The sequence below is a fragment of the Saccopteryx bilineata genome, chromosome 4 (genome assembly GCF_036850765.1).
Source record: "Saccopteryx bilineata isolate mSacBil1 chromosome 4, mSacBil1_pri_phased_curated, whole genome shotgun sequence".
NCBI classification, from domain to species: Eukaryota; Metazoa; Chordata; class Mammalia; order Chiroptera; family Emballonuridae; genus Saccopteryx; species Saccopteryx bilineata.
Genome location: NC_089493.1, coordinates 117,269,610 through 117,297,371, shown reverse-complemented (window position 1 = coordinate 117,297,371; position 27,762 = coordinate 117,269,610). Strand labels below are relative to the sequence as shown.

The following is a 27,762-nucleotide window of genomic DNA, read 5'->3' as shown; positions in this document are numbered from 1 at the left end:
GAAGGAGAGCGAACAGTGACAGGCTACCACCGAGTCAACCGGCAAGGGACTCCAGTTTCTATCTTGCTGCCACCTCTTTTCCAAAACTGAGAATTCTTATTCTTGGGCTCCCTTTTGTTTTACCTCTCACTCCTTTCTCCTAGTCACCTCCATCCCTCCAGATTGAATCCTGAAGTTGATAACTTTAGGGATACACTTAGTAATGAAAACCCTTCATTAATTTATAGCTTCCAACTGTGCTGAGTCTTCAGTGCACAAGCCTTTTATTTCTACATAGTTACATCTTCCTTAGGTTCCCCATGCCAACTCTGAAGTTTCTTCATTTCTTTTACCTTATCTCTTTTCCCTCTCATTCTTAGCAAATAGGCTTGACTCAAAATTTACAAATGAGAACTAAAGCCAAACAGGATGGTCGTTTTCTTTTCCCCTTACAATTCCTAGTCTTTTTTTTTCTTCTTTTTTTACAGTAAATACCCAGCTGAACACCAATCCTAATTCTTTCTCTTGGCTCCAAGATCCTACATGGTTGATTATCCTTTATTTTATGACTGGGAGAAACCTTAAAGATAGGACATGCAGAAATTTCTAAGTGTGTGATTGTATTAAAATATAATGTGTATCACAAACATTGTTGCATATTACCCAAAGCAATATACAGATTTAATGCAGCCTCCATCAAGATCCCAATGACATTTTTAAATGAAATAGAACAAAATATCATCAGATTTGTATGGAACCACAGAAACTCCCAAACAGCCAAAGCAAGCCTGAGAAAAAAAGCCAGAGGTATCACATCACCTAACTTCTAATTATACTATAAAGCTATGGTAATCAAAACAACATGGTATTGGCAGAAAAAGAGACTCACAGTCTAATGCAGTGGTAGACTGGGCATTCCAGCTTTCATGGTGGATGGTAACAGAGCAACCACAGTATAAATAAAAAGGTGGACTTAACTACAGTAAGTTGTTTTATAAAGATTTATTCTGGGCCCTGGCCGGTTGGCTCAGTGGTAGAGCGTCGGCCTGGCATGTGGTAGTCCCAGGTTCGATTCCCAGCCAGGGCACACAGGAGAAGCGCCCATCTGCTTCTCCACCTCTCCCCCTCTCCTTCCTCTCTGCCTCTCTCTTCCTCTCCCGCAGCCAAGGCTCCATTGGAGCAAACTTGGCCCGGGCACTGAGGATGGCTCTGTGACCTCTGCCTCAGGCGCTGGAATGGCTCTGGTTGCGGAAGAGCGACGCCCCCTGGTGGGTGTGCCGGGTGGATCCCGGTTGGGCGCATGTGGGATGGGAGTCTGTCTGACTGCCTCTCCGTTTCCAACTTCAGAAAAATACACACACACAAAAAGATTTATTCTGCCAAACTTAGCGAAAATCTGACATAAAGTACTTGGTAAGTAATTATTATTATATGCTTTAACTTGCTGTAACTCTGCTTTATAAATTTTATAAAATAGTTACTTCCCTACTTTATAAATTACCATTACTGTGGAACCGGTGGGCAGTTAGAAAATTTTACTACTAACAGAGATACAAAAGTGGGCAGTAGATATAAAAAGGTTGACTAACCCTGGTCTAATGGAACAGAATTGAGAGTCCAGAAATAAAATCACATGTATATGGGCAAATAATTTTTGACAAAGGATCCAAAAACAGAAATGGAGAAAAGAAAGCCTCTTCAATAAATGGTGCTGGGAACATAGGAGAGCCACACGCAAGAGAATGAAACTGACTACAGTTTGTCCCCATGTACAAAAATTAATTACAAATGCATCAAAGACCTAAATATAAGACCCAAAACAATAAATCACAACGAAGAAAACAGGTACTAAACTTATGGACCTTGGTTATAGAGAGCATTTTATGAATTTAACCACAAAGGCAAGGGAAGTGAAAGCAAAAATAAATGAATGGAACTATATCAAACTAAAAAATGCCTCTGCACAATAAAAGAAACCACTGACAAAAAGAAAAGGGAAGTGAATAGAAGATATACTGCTAAATAAAATTAGGGGATATTTCAAAATAAATATGAAGTGATAAATTATCCCCTAATTTTTGTGAGCAGTGTATTTGCAAACAATAGCTCTGACAAGCTGTTAATATAAAAAAATATATAAAGAACAATTCAACACCAACCAAACAAGCCAATTAAAAAAATGGGGCAAAGCCCTGGCTTGACAGTTCTGTTGGTTAGAGCATCGTCTCAAAGCACAGGGGCTGCCAGTTCAATCCCCAGTCAGGGCACATACAGGAACACCTTGATGTTCCTGTCTGTCTGTCTCTCAAATCAATAAAAGTTAAACATTAAAAAAAAGAAGAGATTTAAACAAAATGGGGAGAGGACCTGAACATACACTTCTCCCAAGAAAACATATAAATGGTCAACAGATATATGAAAAGATGCTCATCTTCATTAGCTATTAGGGAAATGTAAATTAAAACCACAATGAGATGCCACTTCACACCTGTTATATTGGCTGTTATCAACAAATCAAGTAATAATAAGTGTTGGAGAAGTTGTGGAGCTACAGGAAACTTCATTCACTGTGGGTAGAAATGTAAACTCATACAGCCACTATGGACAACAGTAAGAAGGTTCCTTAAAAAAAATAATAGAACTACTGCCTGACCAGGTGGTGGCGCAGTGGATAGAGCGTCAGACTGGGATGCGGAGGACCCAGGTTCGAGATCCCGAGGTTGCCAGCTTGAACGCAGGCTCATCTGGCTTAAGCAAAAAGCTCACCAGCTTGGACCCAAGGTCGCTGGCTTGAGCAGGAGGTTACTGGGTCTGCTGAAGGCCCGCGGTCAAGGCACATTTGAGAGAGCAATCAATGAACAACTAAGGTGTCGTTATGAAAAACTGATGATTGATGCCTCTCATCTCTCTCCGTTCCTGTCTGTCCCTACCTATCCCTCTCTCTGACTCTCTGTCCCTGTAAAAAATAAAAAAAAATAATAGAACTATCATATGACCCAGCAATCTCTCCTGGGTATCTGGTCAAAGATTTTGAAAACATTTATTTGCAAAGATATTTACACCCCCATGTTCATCACAGCATTATTTATGGTGGCCAAGACACAGAAACAACCAAAACATCTTTCGATAGAGGATTAGATAAAGATGTGGTTCATATACACAATGGGATAGTACTCCGGCATAAATAAAGATGAAATACTGCCATTGTGACACCATGGATGGACCTTGAGAATATTATGCTAAGAAATTAAGAATCATATGATTTCACTCCTATGTTGAATATAAAACTGGAACTCAGACAGGGACAACAGTATGGTTACCAGCAGGAAATGGGGAGGGGCGTATTTAAGGGGAAAGGGAGCCAAATCTACGGAGATGGAAGATTATTTGATTTTGGGTGGTGAGCATAAAATTCAATGTACATATCATGTATCATGGAAATATATAAACTTGAAGCCTGTATAATTTTATTAACCAACATCACCCTAATAAAATAAATTAAAAATAAAAATGAAGACTGAAAATAAAAAGATGTGCATTAAATGTGTGAATAAGCCTAGCCAGTTGTTCAGGATCAGCATCTCAGGAGTTTGTTGTCCTGTACAGGGATCACTTCTGAAATAATAAAAAACTTTCATTATTTAAAACTTATAAAAAAGGAAGTGAACTAGAGCTGGTGCAAATCAAGAGATAGTGAAGGAGACCTAGGAAGTTCATTTTTTTTTAAGTAAGGAAAGTTTTAGTAAATATATTCATTATATGAAAAAAAATCCTATTTCCTTAATTTTAAAAGTAGTAGTAATAATAATAATAAAATTCCCACCACAATCCACATCAGTGTAATTCTACAATTTAGAGATAATAGCTGATGATGGTTTTGGTCAAGAAATTTCCTTTCTCTCATGAATGTTACGTAAATTGGGATGATAATGTATGTAGATTTCTTAGCTTTTAAAAACTTCTTATGCAGTGACCATTATTTTTCTGGCATCAAAAATGCTTGAAAGCATGATTTTTAATTGCTACATATTGTATTATATGGACAAAGCCTAATTTCTTAACCTTTCTTATTACTGGACAATTCCAATTTTCAGTATTATACTTTGTTATGAACATCTTTGCTCATACAAATGTATATATGTACTTTGTGCTAATTTCTTATTTTCTTAGAACTAATTAAAATCAAGGGCCAAAGGAATGAATTTTAGACTTATTAAAAAAAAATTTTTTTTTAAGATTTTATTCATTTTTAGAGAGAGGAAGGGGGGATGAGGGGAGAAAAAGAGAAGGGGGAGGAACAGGAACCATCAACTTCCATGTGCCTTGACCGGGCAAGCCACAGGTCTTGAACCAGTGACCTCAGTGTTCCAGGTAGATACTTTATCCACTGCGCCACCACAGGCCAGGCAAATTTTAAAGTTTTTGATTTGGCTAAAGTGCTTACCAAAAACTTTGACCAAATTTATACTCTCAATATACTTTCGCCTGCACCAACTAAATAAAAAATAATCTGTGGGCCCTGGCTGGTTGGCTCAGTGGTTGAGCGTCGGCCTGGTGTGCAGAGGTCCCGGGTTCGATTCCGGCCAGGGCACACAGGGGAAGCACCCATCTGCTTCTCCACCCCTCCCCCTCTCCTTCCTCTCTGTCTCTCTCTTCCCCTCCTGCAGCTGAGGCTCCATTGGAGCAAAGATGGCCTGGTGCTGGGGATGGCTCCTTGGCCTCTGCCCCAGGCGCTAGAGTGGCTCTGGTCACGACAGAGCTATGCCCCGGAGGGGCAGAGCATCGCCCCCTGGTGGGCGTGCCGGGTGGACCCCGGTTGGGCACATGCAGGAGTCTGTCTGACTGTCTCTCCCCATTTCCGGCTTCAGAAAAATACAAAAAAAAAAAAAAAAAAATCTGTGGACTGCTAGGGAAAAATTATGTTTTTCCAAATAAATGCAAACTAAAATTCCACCAGGCTTCATGAGAATACTGAATACTGCTTTTGGAGTCATCATTATCTGGCTTCTGTCTCTCACACCCATGGAAATTTTCTTACTAGATCAGCACTGTTCTGCTTAAACGCCAAATGCAAGTCTATTTTTAGGTCTCCTTATCACCTTCTGTCTTTTCTCTGTATTTCACTGTTGGCCACTCCTATTTTCCTTAATTTTATTTCTATTTCAAATAGTTCATGTATTCATATAGTTCAAAATTGAGTGTCTCCCAAGATTTCTTAGTTCTTCTCCTTAGGGATCATCACTATTTTCAGTTTCTGATGTATCCTTTCAGAGACATTTAATTAAAGAAATTATGTATAAGTATATACATGTACACATTCACATATCACACCTATCTATATACTGAAATGGCAACACATAATTCACTGTATGTAACTTTATTCACTTACTATACCATGGATTTTACCATTAAGTACATAAACTTCATTTTTTTATAGCCATTTTTTATACCAGAAGTTATCTAATTAGTCCCTATTGATGGACATTTAAAGTGATTTCAGTCTTTTGCTATCATAAACAGTACTGCAATGATAAGTTGAACATTTGCAATTCTAGAAGTAAGATTACTAGGTTCAAGAGCCCTGCATTTATAAGTTTGATATATATATTAACAAAATGCTGCAGGCAGAGAATTAACTAATTTACCTTCTTGCTAGTAATTCATAAGAGTGACTTTCCTAAATTGTAGGGGTGCTGTATCAGGGAAATTAGCCTTTATCCTGTGATGAGTTATACATATTCTTTTCCAAAACTATTATTTGTCTTTTTTAAAAAATTTATTGGGATATTATTGGTTAATAAGATTACGTAGATTTCACATGTACATTATAATACATCATCTGTATATCACATTGTGCATTTATCTCCCAAAGTTTAGTCTCTTCCCGTCACCATAAATTTGACCCCCTCTTCCCCTCTGGTAACCACCATACTGTTGTCTGACTGAGGTTTTTGGTTTTGTTCATATATTGCTTTCTGTTTTATATCCCACATATGAGAGAAATGATTCTCCTCCTTTTCCACCTGACTTATTTTGCCGAGCCTGTAGTGAAGGTCCATCCACACTGATGCACACATGGCACTGCTTCATCTTTTCTATGGCTGAGCAGTAATTCATTGTATGTATGTGCCACAGATTCTTTATCCAGTCTTCCATCAAAGAATCCTTGGACTAATTCCATGTCCTGGCTACTGGCAATAATGCTGCAGTGAATATACGGGTACATATATCTTTAAGAATACTTTCAAATTTTGAGGTTAGATACCATAAATAGTGATTGCTGGGTAATGTGGTAGTTCTGTTCTTAATTTGTCAGGAAATTGTACACGGTTTTTCATAATGGCTGTACAAATTAACATTCCCACCATTACATTCCCACGGGGTTCCTTTTTCTTTATATCCTGTTGGAGACTGCAAGCTGACAGGGTCCTTGGGGTTTAGCTTTTTGAGGCACTGACGAGTAGGGGACAGGCAGTAAGAGGACAGTCTGTCAAACTCCCCCCCCCCCCCAACAGGAGTTGTCAAACTTTTTATAAAAACTGCCCATTTTTGCAGTGCTGGTCAACCTGGTCCCTACCACGCAACTAAAAGCTCCCCCCCATTGGCCCACCATGACAGCTGGAACACCCACTAGTGGGCGGTAGGGACCAGGTTGACCAGCACTGCAAAAGTGGGTGGTTTTTATAAAAAGTTTGATGACCCCTGTAAGGTTAAGTTTCCCCACACCTCCATGTTAGCTCTGGGGCTGGAGTGTTTCTACTGTCCCATCTCCACTTGTTTAAGTTACTAGAGGTAATTTACATGCCCTTCCTTCCTCTCACCCTTTGTTCTGGTGTTGGTTGATTTCAGTTATGCATGGTGGGGGGTTTCCTGTTTACGCCTTCAATGGCTTCCTGTTTATGCCTTAAGAGAATTCCTGTTCACACCTCAGATGTGTGACTTTTTTTTTCTTTCCAAAGTTAGAAGCGGGAGGCAGTCAGACAGACTCCTGCATGTGCCCAACTGGGACCCACCCAGCATGCCCACTAGGGGGCGATGCTCTGCCCATCTGGGGCGTTGCTCCGTTGTGGCCAGAGCCATTCTAGTGCCTGAGGCGGAGGCCACAGAGCCATCCTCAGTGCCCAGGCCAACATTGCTCCAGTGGAGCCTTGGCTGTGGTAGAGGAAGAGAGAGATAGAGAGGAAGGAGAGGGGGAGGGGTGGAGAAGCAGATGGGTGCTTCTCCTGTGTGCTTTGACCAGAAATCGAACCCGGGACTTCCACATGCCAGGCCAATGCTCTACCGCTGAGCCAACTGGCAAGGGCCAATCAGATAGATGTGTGACTTTGTACCTGAGACTTCCTTATTTGCATTCGGCTCTGCCCTATAAATAAAGCAGTTTTGGGGTGGAGACTCGCTCTTTCAAGCTAAAGGCCTTGCAGAGACCTCCCAATTCCATCCTTTTTTCTCTCTAAATTTATTTATTCATTCCGAACCATTCTCACACGGGACATGGACAATATCCTCTCCAACATTTGTTACTTGTTAATCTTTTGATTCTTTATGGTTGCTTGGTACCCAATGAAAAATTTTTTGATAAAGTTGACTACATTCTTTTATTTATTCATTTTAGAGAGGAGGGGGGGGGAGAGAGAGAGAGAGGCGAGACAGAGAGAGAGAAGGGGCGGAGGAGCTGGAAGCATCAACTCCCATATGTGCCTTGACCAGGCAAGCCACCACAGGTCAGGCCTGACTAGATTCTTTTGTTAGTGGATTCTAGGTTTTGCATCATAGTTAGAAAGACCTTCAGTAATCTAAAATTATAAAATAATTCTCAAGATTACTTTAGGTAATATTTTATAGTTTAATATTTTGATATGTAATACTATGACCCAATTGGAATTTATCCTGATACAAAGTTTGAGCTATGTCCCAACATTATTGAATAAAACCCCTATTTATTGAAATTGTTCATCTTTGACTTCTAGGAACTATGCTTGATTTAAAAAAAATAATGATGCCTTTTTTCATTATTGACATCTACTCTACAACTCATGATATGTTAAACGCTAATGCAGAGAATTACAGTATCATATACAAAAATATTACCTGTTTACAGAGGCTAGCATTCCAGGACTAAAATGCTGACATTGAGGAGTTTTTGCCAATGGAAAGATAACCGATGATGGAGTTGTTGGATTTCTGTCCATATTTGGCATAATATCCTCTTCTTGACTGCAGTGGAAACTTGGCAACTAGAAAACAAATATTCAGTTTTTTGTATCCCTAAAAATAAAATTTCTTATTATTGTAAAAGATTTTTGGTGGGCTTTTTTTATGCCTTATAATTTTCTGAGATAATGAAAATAGTAGGCAGAGTAGAGAGCCTTGTCCTCTAAAAAACTCAGTTTCTGTTGTGTAAAATGTAGACAGTGACATCTGTTACAAAAAGTTGGGTAGAGCAGGGATCTGTAAAAAAGTCAGATAGTAAGTATTTTGGCTTTGTGGTTCTTACATTCTTTGTCCCTATTATGTTACTGCTATTGTACTTAGAAGCAGTTACAGCCAACATATAAACACTGGGCATGTCTGTGTTCGAATAAAATTTTCTTATGAAAAAAAGGTGGTATTTTGGGTTCCATTTTGCCCCTGGGCCAGTTTGCTGGCCTCTGTGTAGATAATACAAAAAAGAACATGTTATTCTCCTGACCACGTGGAGGTGTAGTGGATAGAGCATCAAACTGGCAGAGGAACTAGGTTTTAAATCCCAAGGTTGCCAGCTTGAGCGTGGGCTCATGAGACTGAGAGCGGGGTTGATGGCTTGAGCGTGGGATTATAAACATCATCTCATAGTCGCTGGTGTGAGACCAAAGGTCGCTGACTTGAATCCCAAGGTCACTGGCTTGAGCAAGGAGTCACTTGCTCTGCTGTAGGCCCCGGTCAAGGCACATGTGAAAAAGCAATCAATGAACAACTAAGGTTCCAGAACGAAAAATTGATGCTTCTCATCTCTTTCCCTTCCTGTCTGTCCCTCTCTCTGACTGTCTCTGTCACACAAAAAAAATTCCCACCAAAAAAAACCTCATGTAATTCATTTACTGTTATGTTTGATACTTAATAGGAGCTCAAGCAGTATTAAACGTTTTTGTGTATATATGCCCAATTAACAATTCAATCCTTTAAAAAAATTTTAATTCATTTTTAGAGAGAGGCGAGAGAGAGAGAGAGAGAGAGAGAGAGAGAGAGAGAGAGAGAAAGAGGAGGGAGGCCTGAACAGGCACTGGTGCAGTGGATAGAGCATCAGGCTAGGATGTGGAGGACCCAGGTTTGAAACCTCGAAGTTGCCGGCTTGAGTGTGGGATCATCCAGCTCAAGCGTGGGTTCACAGACATGAACCCATGGTTGCTGGTGAGAGGCCAAAGGTCACTGGCTTGAGCAAGGGGTCACTTGCTCTGCTGTAGCTCTCCCGGTCAAGGCACATATGAGAAAGCAATCAGTGAACAACTGAAGGAGCTGCAACAAAAAAAATTGATACTTGATGCTTCTCATTCCTCTTCATTTCTGCCTGTCTATTCCTATCTGTCCCTGTCACAAAAATTAAAAAAAAAAAAAGAGGGAGAAGCAGGAAGGATCAATGCATGGCAGTTACTGTGTTACCCCATGTACAATATAAGACACACCCCTTTTCAAAAAATTGGGGTCTAAAATTGGATGAGTCTTATCCGGTGTTTGTAAATATATTTACTTGCATTTACTGCTTTTTCGAGCTTGTTTTTGCGCTCATTGTTGAAGACAGTGATTCGTCACCAGACACAGAAGAGGACAAGCTAATGGATGGGAGTTTGACAGTGATGAGGAGTTGTATGAATTTTATGATGAATAAAACTTGAGTTCAATAACTTTTGTGTAATACTTTTCTTTTTTCAAATTTTGGGCCCCCAAATTAAGATGCATCTTATACATGGGAGTGTCTGATACATGGGAAATACTGTACTTCCTGTAGATGCTTTGACCAGGCAAGCCCAGGGTTTCAAACTGGTGACCTCAGCATTCCAGATCGACGCTTTATCCACTACACCACCACTCATCAGGCCATTTCAATCCTTAATTATGATTTTATTTACCTTTATAGTAAAACCTTAGAGAAAGTGGACTTCTGCCACAGAAAATGAACTAGTTTATTACTATCTATTTTATTATCTTTGGGCTTGAAATGTTGAGACCATTGCATTTAGGCCAACATCTAGAACCTGAAATGGGGGTGGAATAATGGTAATAAGCCTAAAGGACCATGGCTGTTGTGCAGAGAACACAGTAAGAGCTGCAAGTGGCTCCTTAAAACAACTCCCCTTTATTACCTGTGTAAGAAAGGGGGCGCAGATAATGTTACTAAGTTTTGAAAGCATTGTGTAGTTTTCTAAAATTGGAAATGATTTAACATTAAGAAATGAGTAAAAAAAAAAAAAAGCAATGAGTAGATGGAAAAAGGACCCTTATATCTAGCTCACTAAAAAAACTTTCAATTATAATTATACTTAATGGTCCAGCTGTCTAGATCCACCTATTTTCACATTAATCTTAATATTCTTATTAACATTTATACTTACGTTCTAGGAACAGTCCCATATTTGCATTTAATATTTGTGTTGTATTTCACTATGTTTATGAAGAACATCTTTAATGGATATATGGATTCCAGTTTTTTGCTGTAAAGATTGTTGGAAAATGGCTAAGAGATTGAACTGCAGCCTTGAGAGAAGACTTTGGTGTGGACTTTGGATCGCCAAGTCCTGTGGAGGCAGAACGCTGCTTCTGCAAGCACTACTATGACTGTCTATAGCAGGGGTCCCCAAACTACGGCCCGTGGGCCACATGCGGCCCCCAGAAGCCATTTATCCAGCCCCCGCCGCACTTCTGGAAGGGTACCTCTTTCATTGGTGGTGAGAGGAGCATAGTTCCCATTGAAATATTGGTCAGTTTGTTGATTTAAATTTACTTGTTCTTTATTTTAAATATTGTATTTGTTCCCATTTTGTTTTTTTACTTTAAAATATGTGCAGTGTGCATAGGAATTTGTTCATAGTTTTTTTTTATAGTCCGGCCCTCCAACGGTCCGAGAGACAGTGAACTGGCCCCCTGTGTAAAAAGTTTGGGGACCCCTGGTCTATAGGAAGCAGCTCATCCCTATGGCCATTTCCCTACATGCCTGGGGGGCATTGGTTGCTCATCTTTCTCTGCACCTGAATCCATTGTAGACTGATTTGACCCAGGCTCTGCTAATTTGCCTGATGAGCAGTAAATACGATGAGGCTGCAGAGATCTGGACTCTCAGTCCTAGATGCTGGGAGTCCCCTGTACCCATCTTTCTCTGTATGTTGTGTCTTGTGTTTTTCTTAAGTCTTGCAGCGCCTTCCTTTTGTGCACACACACCCATGGCTGAGCTGGTCTCGGCAAAACATACACTTGCAATGAATATCACTGTGAAGATTTGGGCTTCCTTTCAATTTCCTAGAATAAACTTCCATGAGCAGAAGTGATCTTTATGGCTGTCCTGCATTGCCATAATGCTTTCTGACAGGTAAGATTCAACTCTGCATTCACTGATGTATCAACATATCCACTGGTTTTTTTAGTGGATATTTTAACTCACTTTTTAAAATAATTCTATACTTTAGAAGGTATATTTACATATCATTTCCTCTGTTTTCCTTTGATCACAGGTAAAATTACTAGTTCATGCAGCCTTTTGAAATTTTCTTGCCCACGTCTTTATATTCCAGTAAAATTTGAATTATCATATAATAATATTGGCTTTATTTGTTGAAAATATATATATATTTTTTTATTTATTTATTTATTTTTTTATTTTTATTTTTTACAGAGACAGAGAGTGAGTCAGAGAGAGGGATAGACAGGGACAGACAGACAGGAACGGAGAGAGATGAGAAGCATCATGATTAGTTTTTCATTGTGCGTTGCAACACCTTAGTTGTTCATTGATTGCTTTCTCATATGTGCCTTGACCGCGGGCCTTTAGCAGACTGAGTAACCCCTTGCTGGAGCCAGCGACCTTAGGTTCAAGCTGGTGGGATTTTTGCTCAAACCAGATGAGCTCATGCTCAAGCTGGCGACCTTGGGGTCTCGAATCTGGGTCCTCTGCATCTCAGTCCGATGCTCTATCCACTACGCCACGGCCTGGTCAGGCGAAAATATATATTTTTAAATATTTATTCATTTTAGAGGCGAACGGTATGGGGGGAGGAACAGGAACCATCAACTGGTAGTTGCTTCCCATATGTGCCTTGACCAGGCAAACCCAAGGTTTAGAACTGGTGACCTCAGCATTCCAGGTCAATGCTTCTACTGTGTGCTACCATAAGTTAGGCTTTGTCGCAAATATTTTATCCTAATTAGGAAGTTTTTAGTTATGTGATTTTTCATGCTACAAAAATTATTTTAGGCATTCAAATCTGTCAATCTTGTGCTGTCACTTAATCCCTTCCCAGAATTTAACATTCAGTATATAATGTTATTCTTTTCCTTTTCTTTGTTTTTTAAATGACAGAGACAGAGAGAGGGACAGATAAGAACAGACAGGAAGGGAGAGAGATGAGAAGCATCAATTCTTCATTGCGGCACCTTAGTTGTTCATTGACTGCTTTCTCATTATGTGCCTTGACGAGGATGGGGGGGTGAGGGGGGCTCCAGCAGAGTGAGTGACCTACTCAAGCCAGAGACTATGGGGTCATGTCTATGATCCCATGCTCAAGTCAGTGACCCCACACTCAAGCTGGCAACTTTGGGGTTTTGAACTGGGTCATCTGTGTCCCAGTCTAGCACTCTGTCCACTGCGCCACCGCCTGGTCAGGCAATAATCTTATTCTTTAAAAAAAAAAATGTTTTGCCTCTTTGCATATGAAATTTTAAATATATATGTTTGGCCTATTTCTGGGTATTCTATTTGGTTTTACAACCATTATCTGTGAACCCCATTAAAAGATAAGACTCTGGACACTGAGTCTCATAGCACCTACTGGGAGACTTGCTTATTTCCTACATCTGAGTCATGTCTGTGGAGACTAGTAATCCCTGGTCTAAATATTCGAGACGAACACTAACAATATATAAAAAGATATAAAAGCCAAAAGAAAAAACCAGTGATTTCATGCATTCCAAACTCCTACCTGTACTCGGTTCTGAAGAGGAGTGGCACTGAAAAAATCATCATGGTCCTCTTTCGGCAGCTGCTCCAGGAAGTCCCTCATCTGCCGCTTCCTCCTAAGAGTTCCCACCTTGGCGGTTATTTTAACAGTCTGCTCCTTAGCCGTATCACCTCTCTTGCCTTATGAGTCAGCAAAACATTTTGGTAAGAATTTGGTCATCTAGAATAACTTGTGTAAAATTAACAAACTTCATAAAATCTAAATTGTGTATTCATATTATACAAACTCAGCCTCTGTTATTAATGTTTATAGGTTTCCTGTATAACAAATGATCCTTTCTACACTGGATCTCTGCAATATGATGAGCCCGCAAGATACTCATGAAGAAAATCTGTACATATAAGACTAGGCAGGGTATGGTTGAAGAGGTCTTTATCTTGTAAAAAAGGTTACCTCCCATAGTCCTCTTACTGAAGCCTAACGTATTACTTATGGCTAACCTATCAACGTCATTGATTAAGGACAGGGATACTGGATTCTCCCTAAAGCTTAGAATAAGACTTCTCTGGCATGAACCTTGGGCAAAAAAATTAATTTTTTTTGTTCCTGGGGGCCATGAAAATTAAATTTATTCTGAGTTTTCTTTGGAATTACTAGGGAACCCTACCCAAGTGGCTTCAAATTAAATTAGACCCTTAGAACAATAATCTAGATACTGAAAATTCTGGATCCAACAGCAGGATTTCCTAGAACAAATTCAAAGCACAAGGCTGCTAAAGCTAATATTGATGGAATTAACTAGGTAAGATTTCAAAATGAAACAGATGATCTCTAGAGTTCTTCCTAGCTTTGAAATTGTAAGAAAACATCTATAATAAGACACATTTGGATAAATTTATATCTAGTGAGTGATTAGAAATTGATATTGAGAACTGGAAAAACTATTTACTATACAAAGCATACCAGTGTTTTGGCCTTTGGAATTAACAGGCTTTTCCTTAGTGACATGTTTCTTAGATCCATTGCCTTGGGGATTTTCCGTGTATTTCCTCTGGCATTCTTCAGCAGATCGAGAGCCTACAACCATAGCTACATCTGACCAGAAACCAGGTTTGTGCTTAGGGAGAGATGCAAAAGCACTATGGAAGACCAAAACCAGTTAAAGAATAAGAAATTCAAATTAAAATAACCTCCTAAATGCATACCATTAAATCAAGAAGATTTACTGAGCTAAAGGAACTTTGCCAAAATCATTCTAGATAACTATTTGGGAAGAAAATACTACTCTCTATAATACTCAAGAACTTACCTTAGTGTTTAAAATATGAAGAGGTAATTTAACATATATAATAGATGCATTCTATTTGGTTCTAATCTACTTAACCTAAAAAATTATCCTGTCTAGCCCTGGCAGGTTGGCTCAGCGGTAGAGCGTCGGCCTGGCGTGCGGGGGTCCCAGGTTCGATTCCCGGCCAGGGCACATAGGAGAAGCGCCCATTTGCTTCTCCACCCCCCCCCCCCTCCTTCCTCTCTGTCTCTCTCTTCCCCTCCCGCAGCCAAGGCTCCATTGGAGCGGAGATGGCCCGGGCGCTGGGAATGGCTCCTTGGCCTGTCCCAGGCGCTAGAGTGGCTCTGGTCCGGGCAGAGCATCGCCCCCTGGTGGGCAGAGCGTCGCCCCTGGTGGGCGTGCCGAGTGGATCCGGGTCAGGTGCATGCGGGAGTCTGTCTGACTATCTCTCCCCGTTTCCAGCTTCAGGGAAAAAAAAAAAATTATCCTGTCTAAAGACATTTTTTCCTAACTCCAACTAATCAATGATTGATATTTTGGGTGACTCTAGCATGATTACGTTTTCTACACTATTAGGACTAAATATATTGGAAGATGAGCTCTTAGTTCATATATATTCCAGGTTATAAACTCTTATTAAAAAGTGTTATGCTTGCTTTCCTTACAGTATTATAGTTTATAGAACAGAGTATTTTAAATATAATACTTTAAGAGAATAAAAATTAGAATCATAAATAAAACTAAGTCAATATAAGGTAGTTCTCCAATTTAATAATTAAGTCACATTCTAAAATTTGTTTATAAATGATTTAGAACCATGTACACATTATTACTCTACCACCACTCCCCCAGAACAAAGTGTATTTATTTTTGTTAGGCTGACAATTTAGCCAGTAAAGAGCTAATTAACTCACCAGTTCACCTATGCAACAATATACTGATAATTAAAAAAAAAAATTGTTAAAGACTTTATTCATTTTAGAGGGGAGAGAGAGAAGAGGGAAGGAGCAGGAAGCATCAACTCGCATATGTGCCTTGACTGGGCAGGCCAAGGGTTTTGAACCAGCGACCTCAGCATTCCAGGCCGATGCTTTATCCACTGTGCCACCATAGGTCAGGCATATACTGATAAATATTTTAACAACTAGCTCTCCGGGTAAAAAAATCCTTTGCAGTGTTTGTAAATTTCCATATTGTAAATAGTCCTAATGTGGCTGCTTTCAAGCTACCAACATGATGTCACTGAATAAGGAATAAGAAATATGCCATGGTACACAATTATAGAGGATTTCCACCATACAGATACAATACACGTAAAGAACCTTAAGGGTATATGTAATATAAAGATGTACTAAAATAATTAGGAACTGATGAGTTTAGAGTAGTATTTTGTTGGGTTTTTTTTTGTATTTTTCTGAAGCTGGAAATTGGGAAGCAGTCAGACTCCCGCATGCGCCCAACCGGGACCCACCCGGCATGCCCACCAGGGGGCGATGCTCTGCCCATCTTGGGGCGTCGCTCTGCTGCAATCAGAGCCATTCTAGCGCCTGAGGCAGAGGCCACAGAGCCATCCTCAGCGCCAGGGCAAACTCTGCTCCAGTGGAGCCTTGGCTGCGGGAGGGGAAGAGAGAAACAGGGAAGGAGGGGGGGAGGGGTGGAGAAGCAGACAGGCGCCCCTCCTGTGTGCCCTGGCTGGGAATCGAACCTGGGACTCCTGCACGCCAGGCCAACGCTCTACCACCGAGCCAACCGGCCAGGGGGAGTATTATTTTGTTTTTAATAAATTTAATTTTTGGCCTGACTGTGGTGGCACAGTAGATAAAGCGTCGACCTGGAATGCTGAGGTCGCTGGTTTGAAACCCTGGCTTGCCTGGTCAAGCCACATAAGGGAGTTGATGCTTCCTGTTCCTCCCACCCTTTTTCTCTCTCTCTCTCTCTCTTTCCAAATGAATAAATAAAAGTCTAAATAAATAAATAAAAACTCTTTAAAAAACAGAATAAAAAATTAATTTTCAATGACTATAAATCAATTTGTAGGACTCCTTACAATTTAAGAAATCAGCTCTTGTGAACAGGTATTAGCTAACTACAAAATACCATTCATTCAATGTATAAAAGGAGAAATATTTATGGAAATTAAACACTGTTAATGATCTACTTTTTTACATAATTATTCACTCCACGTATTCTAAGATGGAACATTAAAAGAGATTTGGGGGCTCAAGCTTCCTTATTTGTGCACACAGATAATTTTAAAGTCTAGAAGAGCCTAAAAGGACTTTTTTGTTATTATAAAAATACTTAATAAGAAAATACTTTAATAAGAAATTGGTCTGTAATTAACATGTTTGCTCCCAGATAATTTTTGAAATGGCAAATTTAATAATGACACTCCAGACCTATTGAAAACTAACTTCACTATTCTTAACAGAAAAACCAAAATACTTCATATAACCTGCACTGTTCCTTGTCCAGTCTCATCCTGTGTTCTTCCCTCACTTTCTCTACTCTAGTAATGCTGGATTTCTTTCAGTATATTTTCTAAGTATGCTTTTCCTTTCTACATACTTTTACATACTGTTCTATTTAAAATGTACTTGTTATGAATTTTGGGCTTAAATAATTCTTGTGTATCCTTTAGATCTTACTTCCTAGTGTCTGCCTGAGCTTAGATTTCTCTGATGTATATGCTCATGAATTGCTTACAATGATTACCCTGTAGAAGTATAAGGACGCATACAAAGTCGTTAGTTGCAACCAAGAATCACTTGAGCTTAGAGCAAAAGTGCAAGCAAGCAAATAAGCAAACAAGAAAAATAAAAGATTCAGAGACTACACCTGAAGATTTCAGTTTAGTAGGTCTGAGGTGGCAACACTTTGCATTTTTGAGAGAGAAGCATTATATCAGAGAGGGTGGTGGAAATAGATGATGACAAGGAAAAGTTTATAAGGAGGTGACACGAGATAAAACTTGGTGGATAAAAAATATAACAGGTAAAAATGAGACAATTGGCAAAGAAATGAAGATGAGGAAACAACACAAACGGTGAAGGAATGACAAATAGTTCATATTTATAGTCTGGTAAATTTCAGAGGCAGGTGCAGGTCAGAGCTCTGAAAACAATCCCTAGGGCTCCTACCCTTTTGTTGTCATCCACTGCTCTACCTGCCAGTCCCTGAAGCCTTCTTTCTCGTTGTCTCTTCCAAGGTTTCATATAAATGGACACAGCACCTAACCTTTTGGGCTGGCTGTGTGTGTGTGTGTGTGTGTGTGCATGACAAAGACAAAGAGAGAGAGGGGGACAGATAGGAAAAGACAGACAGGAAGGGAGAGAGATGAGAAGCACCAATTCTTCATTCAGAACCTTAGTTGTTCATTGACTGCTTTCTTATATAGGCCTTGACCAGAGGGGGGAGCTACAGCAGAGCGAGTGACCCCCTGCTCAAGCGAGCAACTTTGGGCTCAAGCCATTGACCATGGGGTCATGTCTACAATCCCACGCTTAAGCTGGCAAGCTGGAAACTCAAGATGGCGACCTCAGGTTTTCAAGCCTGGGATTTCTGTGTCCCAGTCCAATGCTCTATCTATCCACCGTGCAACCGCCTGCTCATGCTGGGCTGGCTGTTTTTCACTCAGAATAATGCCTTTGAAAGTCATTCAAGTTATCAACTTATTGATAGTTCTTCCATTTTATTACTCAGTAGTTCATACATCAAGAATGTATAATTAATTTATGCATAAAGTACCATGGAAATCAGGAAGAGAAATGAGCTCAGTAAAACCAAACTGCCCCACAGTTATGAACTTCTGGGCTTACACTGCAAATTTTGATATATTTTCATTTTTGTTCAGTTCAAAATATTTCCCTTAAAACTTCCTCTTTGTGCCTGACCAGTGGTGGGGCAGTGGATAAAAAATTAACTTTTTAATTTTTTAAAAGATTTTTATTTATTCATTTTTAGAGAGACGAGAGACAGAGAGAGAGAGAATGGGGAGGAGCAGGAAGCATCAACTCCCATAAGTGCTTTGACTAGGCAAGCCCAGGGTTTCGAAATGGCGACCTCAGCATTCCAGGAAGACGCTTTATCCACTGCGCCACCACAGGCCAGGCCAAGCATTGACCTTTGATGCTACCTATGGTTGGTGGCTTGAGCCCAAGCTTGGTGGCTTGAGCAAGGGGTCACTGACTCAGCTGGAGCCCCCCCCAGTTAAGGCACATATGAGAAGCCATCAATGAATAATTAAAAGTGGCACAACTACAAGTTGCTGCTTTTCTCTTCCTCACAAAACAAAACAATAAAAAAAAAATCTTCCTCTTACACCTGTGGATTTTTAGTGTTATTTAATGTTCCACCACTTGGAAAGTTTCAAGTTATCTTTTACTGATTTGTAGTTTAATTCAGTTATGGTTAGAGAACACCCTTTGTATAACTTCAACAAATTTTTAAAGTTTTTTTTTTTTTTTTTTTCATTTTTCTGAAGCTGGAAACAGGGAGAGACAGTCAGACAGACTCCCGCATGCGCCCGACCGGGATCCACCCGGCACGCCCACCAGGGGGCGACGCTCTGCCCACCAGGGGGCGATGCTCTGCCCATCCTGGGCGTCGCCATGTTGCGACCCTCCTGGGTGTCGCCATATTGCGACCAGAGCCACTCTAGCTCCTGGGGCAGAGGCCACAGAGCCATCCCCAGCGCCCGGGCCATCTTTTGCTCCAATGGAGCCTTGGCTGCGGGAGGGGAAGAGAGAGACAGAGAGGAAGGCGCGGTGGAGGGGTGGAGAAGCAAATGGGCGCTTCTCCTATGTGCCCTGGCCGGGAATCGAACCCGGGTCCTCCGCACGCTAGGCCGACGCTCTACCGCTGAGCCAACCGGCCAGGGCCAAATTTTTAATTCAGAAGAGGGGAGATAAGAGTTCTGCATGCACCCCGACCAGGATCCACCTGGCAACCCTGTCTGGGATGGATGCTTGACTCAACCAACCTATGTTTAGCACCTGAGGTTGATGTGCTTGGAGCAGCTGAGCTATTCTCAATGCCTAGGCCGCCCAATGCTCTTATCAGTCAAGCCACTGGCTGTGAGAGGGGAAGAGAGAGAGAGAAGAGGGAGAGGAAAGGGAAGAGAATCAGATGGTTGCTTCTCTTGTGTGCCCTGACCAAGAATCAAACCCAGGATGTCCATAGGCTGGGCCAACACTCTATCCACTGAGCAAACCGACCAGGGCCAGCAATTTTAAATTTAAGGTTTGTTTCATGAACTAGTAAACATGATCTATCTTGATGAATGAGCCACCTTCCCTTGGAAATAACATTACCCTCTCATTATTGGATAGACTGTCCCATAAATACCTATTCAGTATGTGGTTGATGATATTGTTCAGCTTTTTTTCCTTTTTTTGAGAGGCAGGGCGGCAGAGATAGACTCCCTCAACAGTCCCAACCAGGATCCACCTGGCAAGCCCCCTACCAGGCGATGCTTTGCCTGTCTGGGCCGCTGTTCCATTGCTCAGTAACCAAGCTACTTTAGCATCCGAGGTGAGGCCATGGAACCATATTCAGTGCCCAGGACCAAGTTTGCTGGAACCACTGGAGCCATGACTGTGAAAGGGGAAGACAGAGTGAGAGATTGGGGGCGGGAGTGTGGAGAAGCAGATGGTTGCTTCACCTGTATGCCCTGACCAGGTACCACACTTGGGACTGCCATATGCTGGGCCGATGCTCTACTGCTGAGCCAACCAGCCGGGGACTTGTTCAGCTTTTCTATAAACATAATAATTCTCTATTAGTTCTATCTATTACCAAAAGAGCATTGAATTCTCTCACAATAACTGTGGATTTGCTTTTCTTTTCAGTTCTGCCCTTTCCTTAGTTGTCAGATTTTGAATCATGTATTTTGAGATTTTGTTGTTAGGTGCATACACATTTAGGATAGTTATGTCTTCCTGGTGAATCGACACTTACACCATTTTGTAAAGTACTTCTTTGTTCCTAATAATTTTCTTCTTACTGAGCTCTTTCACAGGTATTAGAATAACTACTCCGGCTTTCTCAGGGGTGAGGCCAAAAATTCATAAAACTTTACAGCTCCTCCCTCTCTGAAATTTTTGGTTCCTTAGGGTTCCTGTTTTTGGTTCTCTGCAGAAAGCTGGGGGCTTTAGTTACCTAGCTTTAATGCTCACTTCTTACAATCGCATCTTTCTCCAGTGCCAAGCAAGATGGAAAGGAAGAACATATCACAATTTGCCCCATCCTCTTCTACTTCTGACTGAAGAGGAAGGTTTCCCACTTTAAGAGTTTTAGGTATGTGTGGGTCCCCTATGCTGCTGTGATTTTCATCCCTAGAGGACTGCATGAGAATGGGATACAGACCAGTGGTGGTGCAGTGGATAAAGTGTCAACTGGAACTCTGAGATCCCTGGTTGGAAATCCTGGGCTTGCCTGGTCAAGGGACATATGGGAGTTGATGCTTCCTGATCCTCCCCTCCTTTCTCTCTCTCTCTCTCTCTCTAAAATGATTTGAAAGAAAGAAAGAAAAAGAAAGAAAGAAAGAAAGAAAGAAAGAAAGGAAGGAAGAGAAAGAAAAAAAGAAAAAGAGAAAATGGGAGAAAAAGAGAACGGGGGCACTTCCTCTACTGTCTGAGTGTTAGTAGTCCCTCCTTCCTGCTCCTCAAGCCAGAACTTCAGGGCTTCTCTTAGCTTTGTCGTGCCCCAGTGCCCTCTTCAAGGTGTTAAGACAGCCTTGACTTTAGCTTGGAGGATACCAGAGGAAAAACCACAAATTCAAAAGTTTGGTAGTACCTAAATTTTAGTTTTCCCCAAATGACCTCCTATTTACCTTACTGAGTCAACAAAAACTGCTGTACGCATTCTGTCCAGGTTTTATAGCTTCATGTAGAGGTGAACGAGTGGAGTGTACTTAACTCACTGCACTGGGAACTGAAATTTCTGCTGTTCCAGCATTAAAAGTCTCCTCAGATGAACTAAGTACAGAGCGAAGGTTAAGAACCTTTATGAAAAGGAAGTGATGGGGGATACAGCTGGAAGGAACTGAGGTCAATATATGCTATCAGTTCCACGCATGGAAGAAGAATAGATCGTCTGAAGGTAAGAATGCAATAAAGGTTTTTGATCTGTCAGAACCACAAGTGCACATTAAGATTAATCTGAAGAAGTCTAAAACAGATTACACAGATAAGAACAAAATACAAATACAAGGCTACTTTTATAGTTCAGGCAAAAGGCATTAAAGATCTGAAAAAGATTAGTCGTAAGATAAAGGGTGCAGATGGAATGACCCTGTGGGAGAATCTACAGCTCCTTGGGAACTAATTAAATTTAAAAATTCAATGATAGTTTAAACTTCGTTGACTGAAAGAATTACATTTTCAGAAACAGGAATGTCAAGCCAGGTGTAGAGGTGGGGAAATAAGTTTGGTTTTGATATATTTAGAGATGCAGGTGAAACTTATGTAGAGATTTCCAGAAGGCAAAGGAAATACAAACCTGAATACAAGAATTCAGGACCAAAAGGTTCAGATCTGGAAATCCTTATACAAAGAAGGAAGTTAAAACTTTGGGAGGAAAAGATCACTAAGAAGCTCACTATAGTAAGAAAGCTAATCCACAAACCTTGGAGAGTAAGAACGGAGGTTACGTTCTCTGCCTTAAGAAAGAGAAGGAACATTTAGGCAACTGAAAAAGGAAGAGTGTAGTCGCACAGAGATGCCTTAAGAACATTTCATGAAGGCAGATTTGAAAATGAATTTCCCATGTATAAGGTTCAGGAGTACACAAAGAAGTGGAACACTGAATGTGACATGTTTCTGTTACCCTTCTTTCTCTTCTTCTCTCTCTACTAGAGCATTTCCATCTGCAAACCACCATATGGCATGAGTCAGTCATTGTACAAATTAAGCAAGCAACCAAAAATGTCTTCCCTTATCTTCACACTGTCTTCTATTATCTATGCATTTTCCTGTTCCCCATCATTGCCAAATTTCTTGCACTGTCCACCTAAGTTGTCTTTATTCTCCCATTCACTCTTCATTGGTCAACAATGATCTGGCTTTTACTACTACTAGACAACTGTTATTGCTGTCAAGTCTATGTAGCCAAATCCAGTTCTCATCAGCAGCACTAAGTATAAAGCCTAAAATAATCACCTAATTTTTGAGACTATTTTCTTCTCTATAAATGATGTTGGGGACTATTAAATAATCTCTAAGTTTGAAAGTTTTATAATGGTAAATTTAATTATAAAATACTTAAAATGTGAACCTGTGAGAGAGTAGCATTTGTGTTGAAATTTTCTCCAGCTTTACTGATGTACAATTGACAAGTTATATATATTTTAAATCTACATGTGATCATTTCCTATACATATAATGTACATTGTGAATTAATCACCACAATCATTAACATATCCATCCCCTCACCTTTCTTTAGTGGATGGGTGAGCTGGGGAAGAAGTGAATTTGAAATATTAAATGGAAATGAAAAGGAAAAGGAAAGCTTTCATTTTCCTCCTATCTAGGCTGCATAAATGGCCACAAAGTACCACCTAGTTGGCAGTTACCTACATTTTCCTTCCACCCTCTGTATAAATTATAATTTCTCCTCATGTGTTTTTCAATGATTAGAAATCATTAAATCAGTCCCTCATTGGAGTCCTTTATGGCCACTGCAGATATTTCAAAGTCAAATCTAACAACTACTTACCAATGAAGCATCTGTAATTCCTTCTCATTCCATTCCTCATCCTGAATTAAACCAGGTAAACATTCTAAGGAATGTTTCATTGTCTTACCAGATCCCACTGGATTAATAACTGGAAACTCATTCCTAATACCCGATTTCTGAAGATTTTTTTTAGTAGAATATCTAGCTTTCTTTTTCTTGATATGAAATTTAGTTTCACTTTCTTCAGTTTCAATTTTATTTTCTGTTTCACTCTCATCAGCAGACAAATCTAAGGAATGATGCTTGTAAAATGGTATAGTTTCTTGATTTGCAGTTTTCTTTAATTTTGATGACAACCTTGTATTTTTCTTAAAGTCAGAGTTGACTGTTTCTTTCCTTTTAGAAACAGGTATGTTTATTTTCGGGTTGACAGTGAGTATATCACGTTCAATGCAATCTTCCTTGTTTTTACTTTTATGACCCACACCACACTCAAGTGCATTTCTGAATGTCTTCCTGGGCTTACTGATGGGAGGTGCAGTTTCATTTAACTCTGATTCGGTTTCTTTTTGATGCTTTGGCACTATGAAATCTGTTACTGCTTTAATGGAAGCAGGGGACACATTATACTTCATGTAGTTTTCCTCAATCACATTTTTAGATTTAAGTCGTGTTACTTTAACATAAGCTCCCTTGGGATGAGTAGCCATATATTTTCTTTCTTTCTTTGAGAAAGATGATTCCCTTGAGATGATATCAACGGATACATTCAAATCTTCGGTTCGCTCTTTAATTTCATAAGACAAAACCAAAAGATCAAAACCTCAAATCAGCTACAAACAAAATATAGAAACGGTATTTTCACAAATAAATTATACTTTTTTTCCTACAAACTCCACTGTCCACACTACTGTAATATTAATCTTCCTGAAGCACTATTCTATTGAGATCAATGCCCCTTCAATTATAAACATGTTATTTTTTTAATTGAGTTTATCAGGGTGACATTGGTTCTCAAAATCTATACAGATTTCAAGTGCATAACTCAATAAAACATCATCTGCACAGTGCACTGTGTCCAGCAACCCATGCAAAGTCTCCTTCCGTCCCTCCCCTCCCAACCCCCACCCTTTAGCCCACCTCCACCTCTGGCTATCACCACACTGTTGTCTGTATTTATGTGTTATATGTACAAGTAAACATGCTATTTTTTATACCAACTTGTCTGTGACTTCTCATAGTCTACTTAGTGCACATATAAGCTCCTCTACCTGGCCTCGATATATTTCTAATCTCTCACTATACTCACACCTGAATTATATATATATATGTCTGTGGGACTGCTGTTTTTCAAATATTTTTAATCCTTAACCTTCACTCATTTACAAACCAAATCACTACTTGCTTTGATTCTTTTCTCTAACTTATCCTAGTACACAAATTGTCCTGATTCCCTCTACGGAATAAAAGCTCTTTCAAATTTCCAGAATACTTTTAAATAATGCTATGTTTTACCATGTGCCCTGCACACAATTACAGGGCTTATCTTATCTTTTAGCTAGACTGAAAAAAAAACCACTTAATAATTTTGTCTTTATTTTTGGCTGGTTCAGTCTCTTTCACATATACAGTAGATGCTAAATAAGTATTTGTTAAATCAATTCTTTATGGCTAAACAATTTAGGAGACATAAGAAAACCACTAGGGTTGCTAAGACCTTACTAGGGATATGAAGTAGAAGTTGTGTTAGGCTGAGAAGGAATCAGGAGAACATGGAACTCCACACTCCATTTGTATGGCCTCATTCTCAGCCCTTATTGGTAGCCATAAAGACAATTTCGAGGAATCCTCAAAACCGCTATGCACCACCATGGAATAACAACCAAAATAGAACTTGTAAGTCTTTACTATACCATGTCACTAGTTAAAGAAGCAAATTAGAATAAAATTCTCAAATCTGAAACTTAAGAAACCAGAAGGCAAAATAATTTAATTTCTAACTTTAAATCATTCAATTGTAATTATAGATACAAACTGTAAATTATCATTAAAGTGACATGCTGCCAACAACTTACACATATTATATGACATTTTAAAGATAAATGACAAAAAGAAAAGAAGCTTCTATCTAGAAAGTGTCTATGAGACTTCTCAGCGGAATAATGTTATAAGTCAAGTGTTTACTTCTAATTGCTCATATAGGTATGATTAAAATGTTCAATGGGTACATTTAAAAATTTTAAACTTTCTAATTTTGAGCAAAACATTTCTATTAACTTCATTAAATAACCTGAATAAAAATTCAGCCTATCCTAGATACTTTTACTTAAATCACATGAACTTGGTAATCTAAGTATTATTTCCTTCCTCTCTAAATTATAAATGTTCTCCACTTTCATTTTTCACTTATAACAGAAAAAAAAAGCCATTAAGCTGATAGATTTAATTCAACATGAAGTTATATAAACTTGCTAATGAATAGAGAAAAGGAAGGTTCCATACATTCTTGTATCCAGAATTTTAATGAAATCACTCTAAAAACCCATTAATTACACAAATTAAATTAGAGTTGTTTATTATTAACAATTTCATAAATGGATCTAGTCTTTTTTGTGTGACATAGACAGAGAGAGGGACAGATAGGGACAGACAGACAGGAAGGGAGAGGGATGAGAAGCATCAATTCTTTGTTGCAACTCCTTAGTCTCCTTAGTTGTTCATTGATTGCTTTCTCATATGTGCCCTGACGTGGGGGGGGGGGGGAGGCCCTGCAGCACAGCAAGTGACCCTTTCCTCAAGCCAGCGATCTTAGGGTTTTGAACCTGGGTCCTCCGTGTCCCAGTCCAACACTCTATCCACTGTGCTACCACCTAGTCAGGCATGGATTCAGTCTTTAAACATAACTAGATCATATTTAAAATGATATATATGTTGTTACTTAAAATTATTTAAAGGTATCTAGATTAAAGGAAGCAAACCTATAAGTAAATCTGGTATTTAAAGTAATAAATTATTTTATTATGCAAGTCATCTTTTGTAAAAGAAATAACACCAAACATTTATAACCACTGAAATAGTTGGTCTACCATTTTATTTATTTATTTATTTATTTATTTTACAGAGACAGAGAGAGAGTCAGAGAGAGGGATAGACAGGGACAGACAGACAGGAACGGAGAGATGAGAAACATCAATCATTAGTTTTTTGTTGCGCATTGCAACACCTTAGTTGTTCATTGATTGCTTTCTCATATGTGCCGTGGCCGCAGGCCTTCAGCAGACCGAGTAACCCCTTGCTCAAGCCAGCGACTTTGGGTCCAAGCTGGTGAGCTTTTTGCTCAAACCAGATGAGCCCGCGCTCAAGCTGGCGAACTTGGGGTCTTGAACTTGGGTCTTCTGCATCCCAGCCTGACGCTCTATCCACTGCGCCACCGCCTGGTCAGGCTGGTCTACCATTTTAGATTTGGAAATTTATGAGATCACTTTTATTATATTTAAATTTTTCAAATAGTAGCTTTCTACTTATTACAAAATCAATAAAGATGTATTACCTTGCTTCTGACTTTTAATTATCTTTTCAATTGTTCTTTCACAATTGAGTTTCTCTGAAGACAACTTTTTATATTTCTGTTTCCCAATCAATTCCTTCAAAATAAAAAGATAACTTTTAGGTATAATAAGTACTACCTATAAACACGACCTCAGGCATTTTCACAGTATAAATCAAGCACCAAATTTCTAGGTATAACAAATTCCATAGGTGGAGTCATTCAGAGCTCATGCATTGGAAGCATCAAATTGGGTATCTACATTCTCACATATTTCCTTTACTGATTTAATAATGTCACACATGCACAAACACACACACACACACGCACACACCTTATTGAAGACTTAACTCTAAAAGCTAAAATTTTTGTTATTGTTGCCTACATTTTTCCAATGAGACACTGGGAAAATAAATATCAAGATATTTACCTACAGTGCAAAACTAATGAAAAGCAATACTTAACAAAGAGAACTCATGATTTCTGATTTGGTCCCAAACCTTTTCAGTAGCATCATACCTCCCCTGTACAGTGAATAGTAAAAGCTTACCTGATTAGGTAAATCAGATCCTCTTCCGTTATGTACAGTACTATTTATTTGGTCATCTGGTAATCTTAATGGTGGTTTATTCTGGTGATTATTCTGGCAAATGTTTAATTCTGTAGCTCCTGGCAAACTACTGCAGTTATTATCTTTCAGTTCTATGAGAACAAAGATGGAGATTTCAAGAAATGATTATAAAAGATAAACTGCTCTTCAACATTAAAGAATTCACTTTGAAAAAAGTCTATCTAATCCAATATCCCAAATATTTGATAAATTTGACTATAATATAAAGCATTTTTGTTTGGACAAAATCAATCTACATTGGGCCATGTTTTGCTCAAATCACTTTTATTTTCTTAAAAAATGGAGAGCTATATTATTCATTACTATCTGTTTTAGATCTCCTTTGTCACATCTAAAGGCAAAAAAGAAACATTAAAGTATTGTATAAATACAAATCCTATTTATCCTAACTGCTAGTCAAACAAAAAGCTAAGAACTATTTCCCTTTATTTCTTCATGTATATTGAATTTTTACATTTCAGTAAGTTTATGTACAAAATTGTATAACTAAATCCATGCT

The 27,762-nt window shown here is 39.3% G+C and overlaps 1 protein-coding gene across 3 annotated transcripts in view; it reads right to left on the bottom strand.

The window, feature by feature from the left end:
* MIS18BP1 (MIS18 binding protein 1) overlaps window positions 1–27,762 on the bottom strand; it is a 65,497-nt gene that overhangs the window by 5,011 nt on the left and 32,724 nt on the right. For all 3 annotated transcript variants that reach the window (XM_066277809.1, XM_066277810.1, XM_066277811.1), the window contains exons 9-14: window positions 27,183–27,334; window positions 26,636–26,729; window positions 23,125–23,872; window positions 14,085–14,260; window positions 13,143–13,300; window positions 8,068–8,213 (exon numbers count right to left, since the gene is read on the bottom strand). In XM_066277809.1, the coding sequence (XP_066133906.1) occupies window positions 8,068–8,213; window positions 13,143–13,300; window positions 14,085–14,260; window positions 23,125–23,872; window positions 26,636–26,729; window positions 27,183–27,334 (1,474 nt within the window). The remainder of the gene's footprint in view (window positions 1–8,067; window positions 8,214–13,142; window positions 13,301–14,084; window positions 14,261–23,124; window positions 23,873–26,635; window positions 26,730–27,182; window positions 27,335–27,762) is intronic.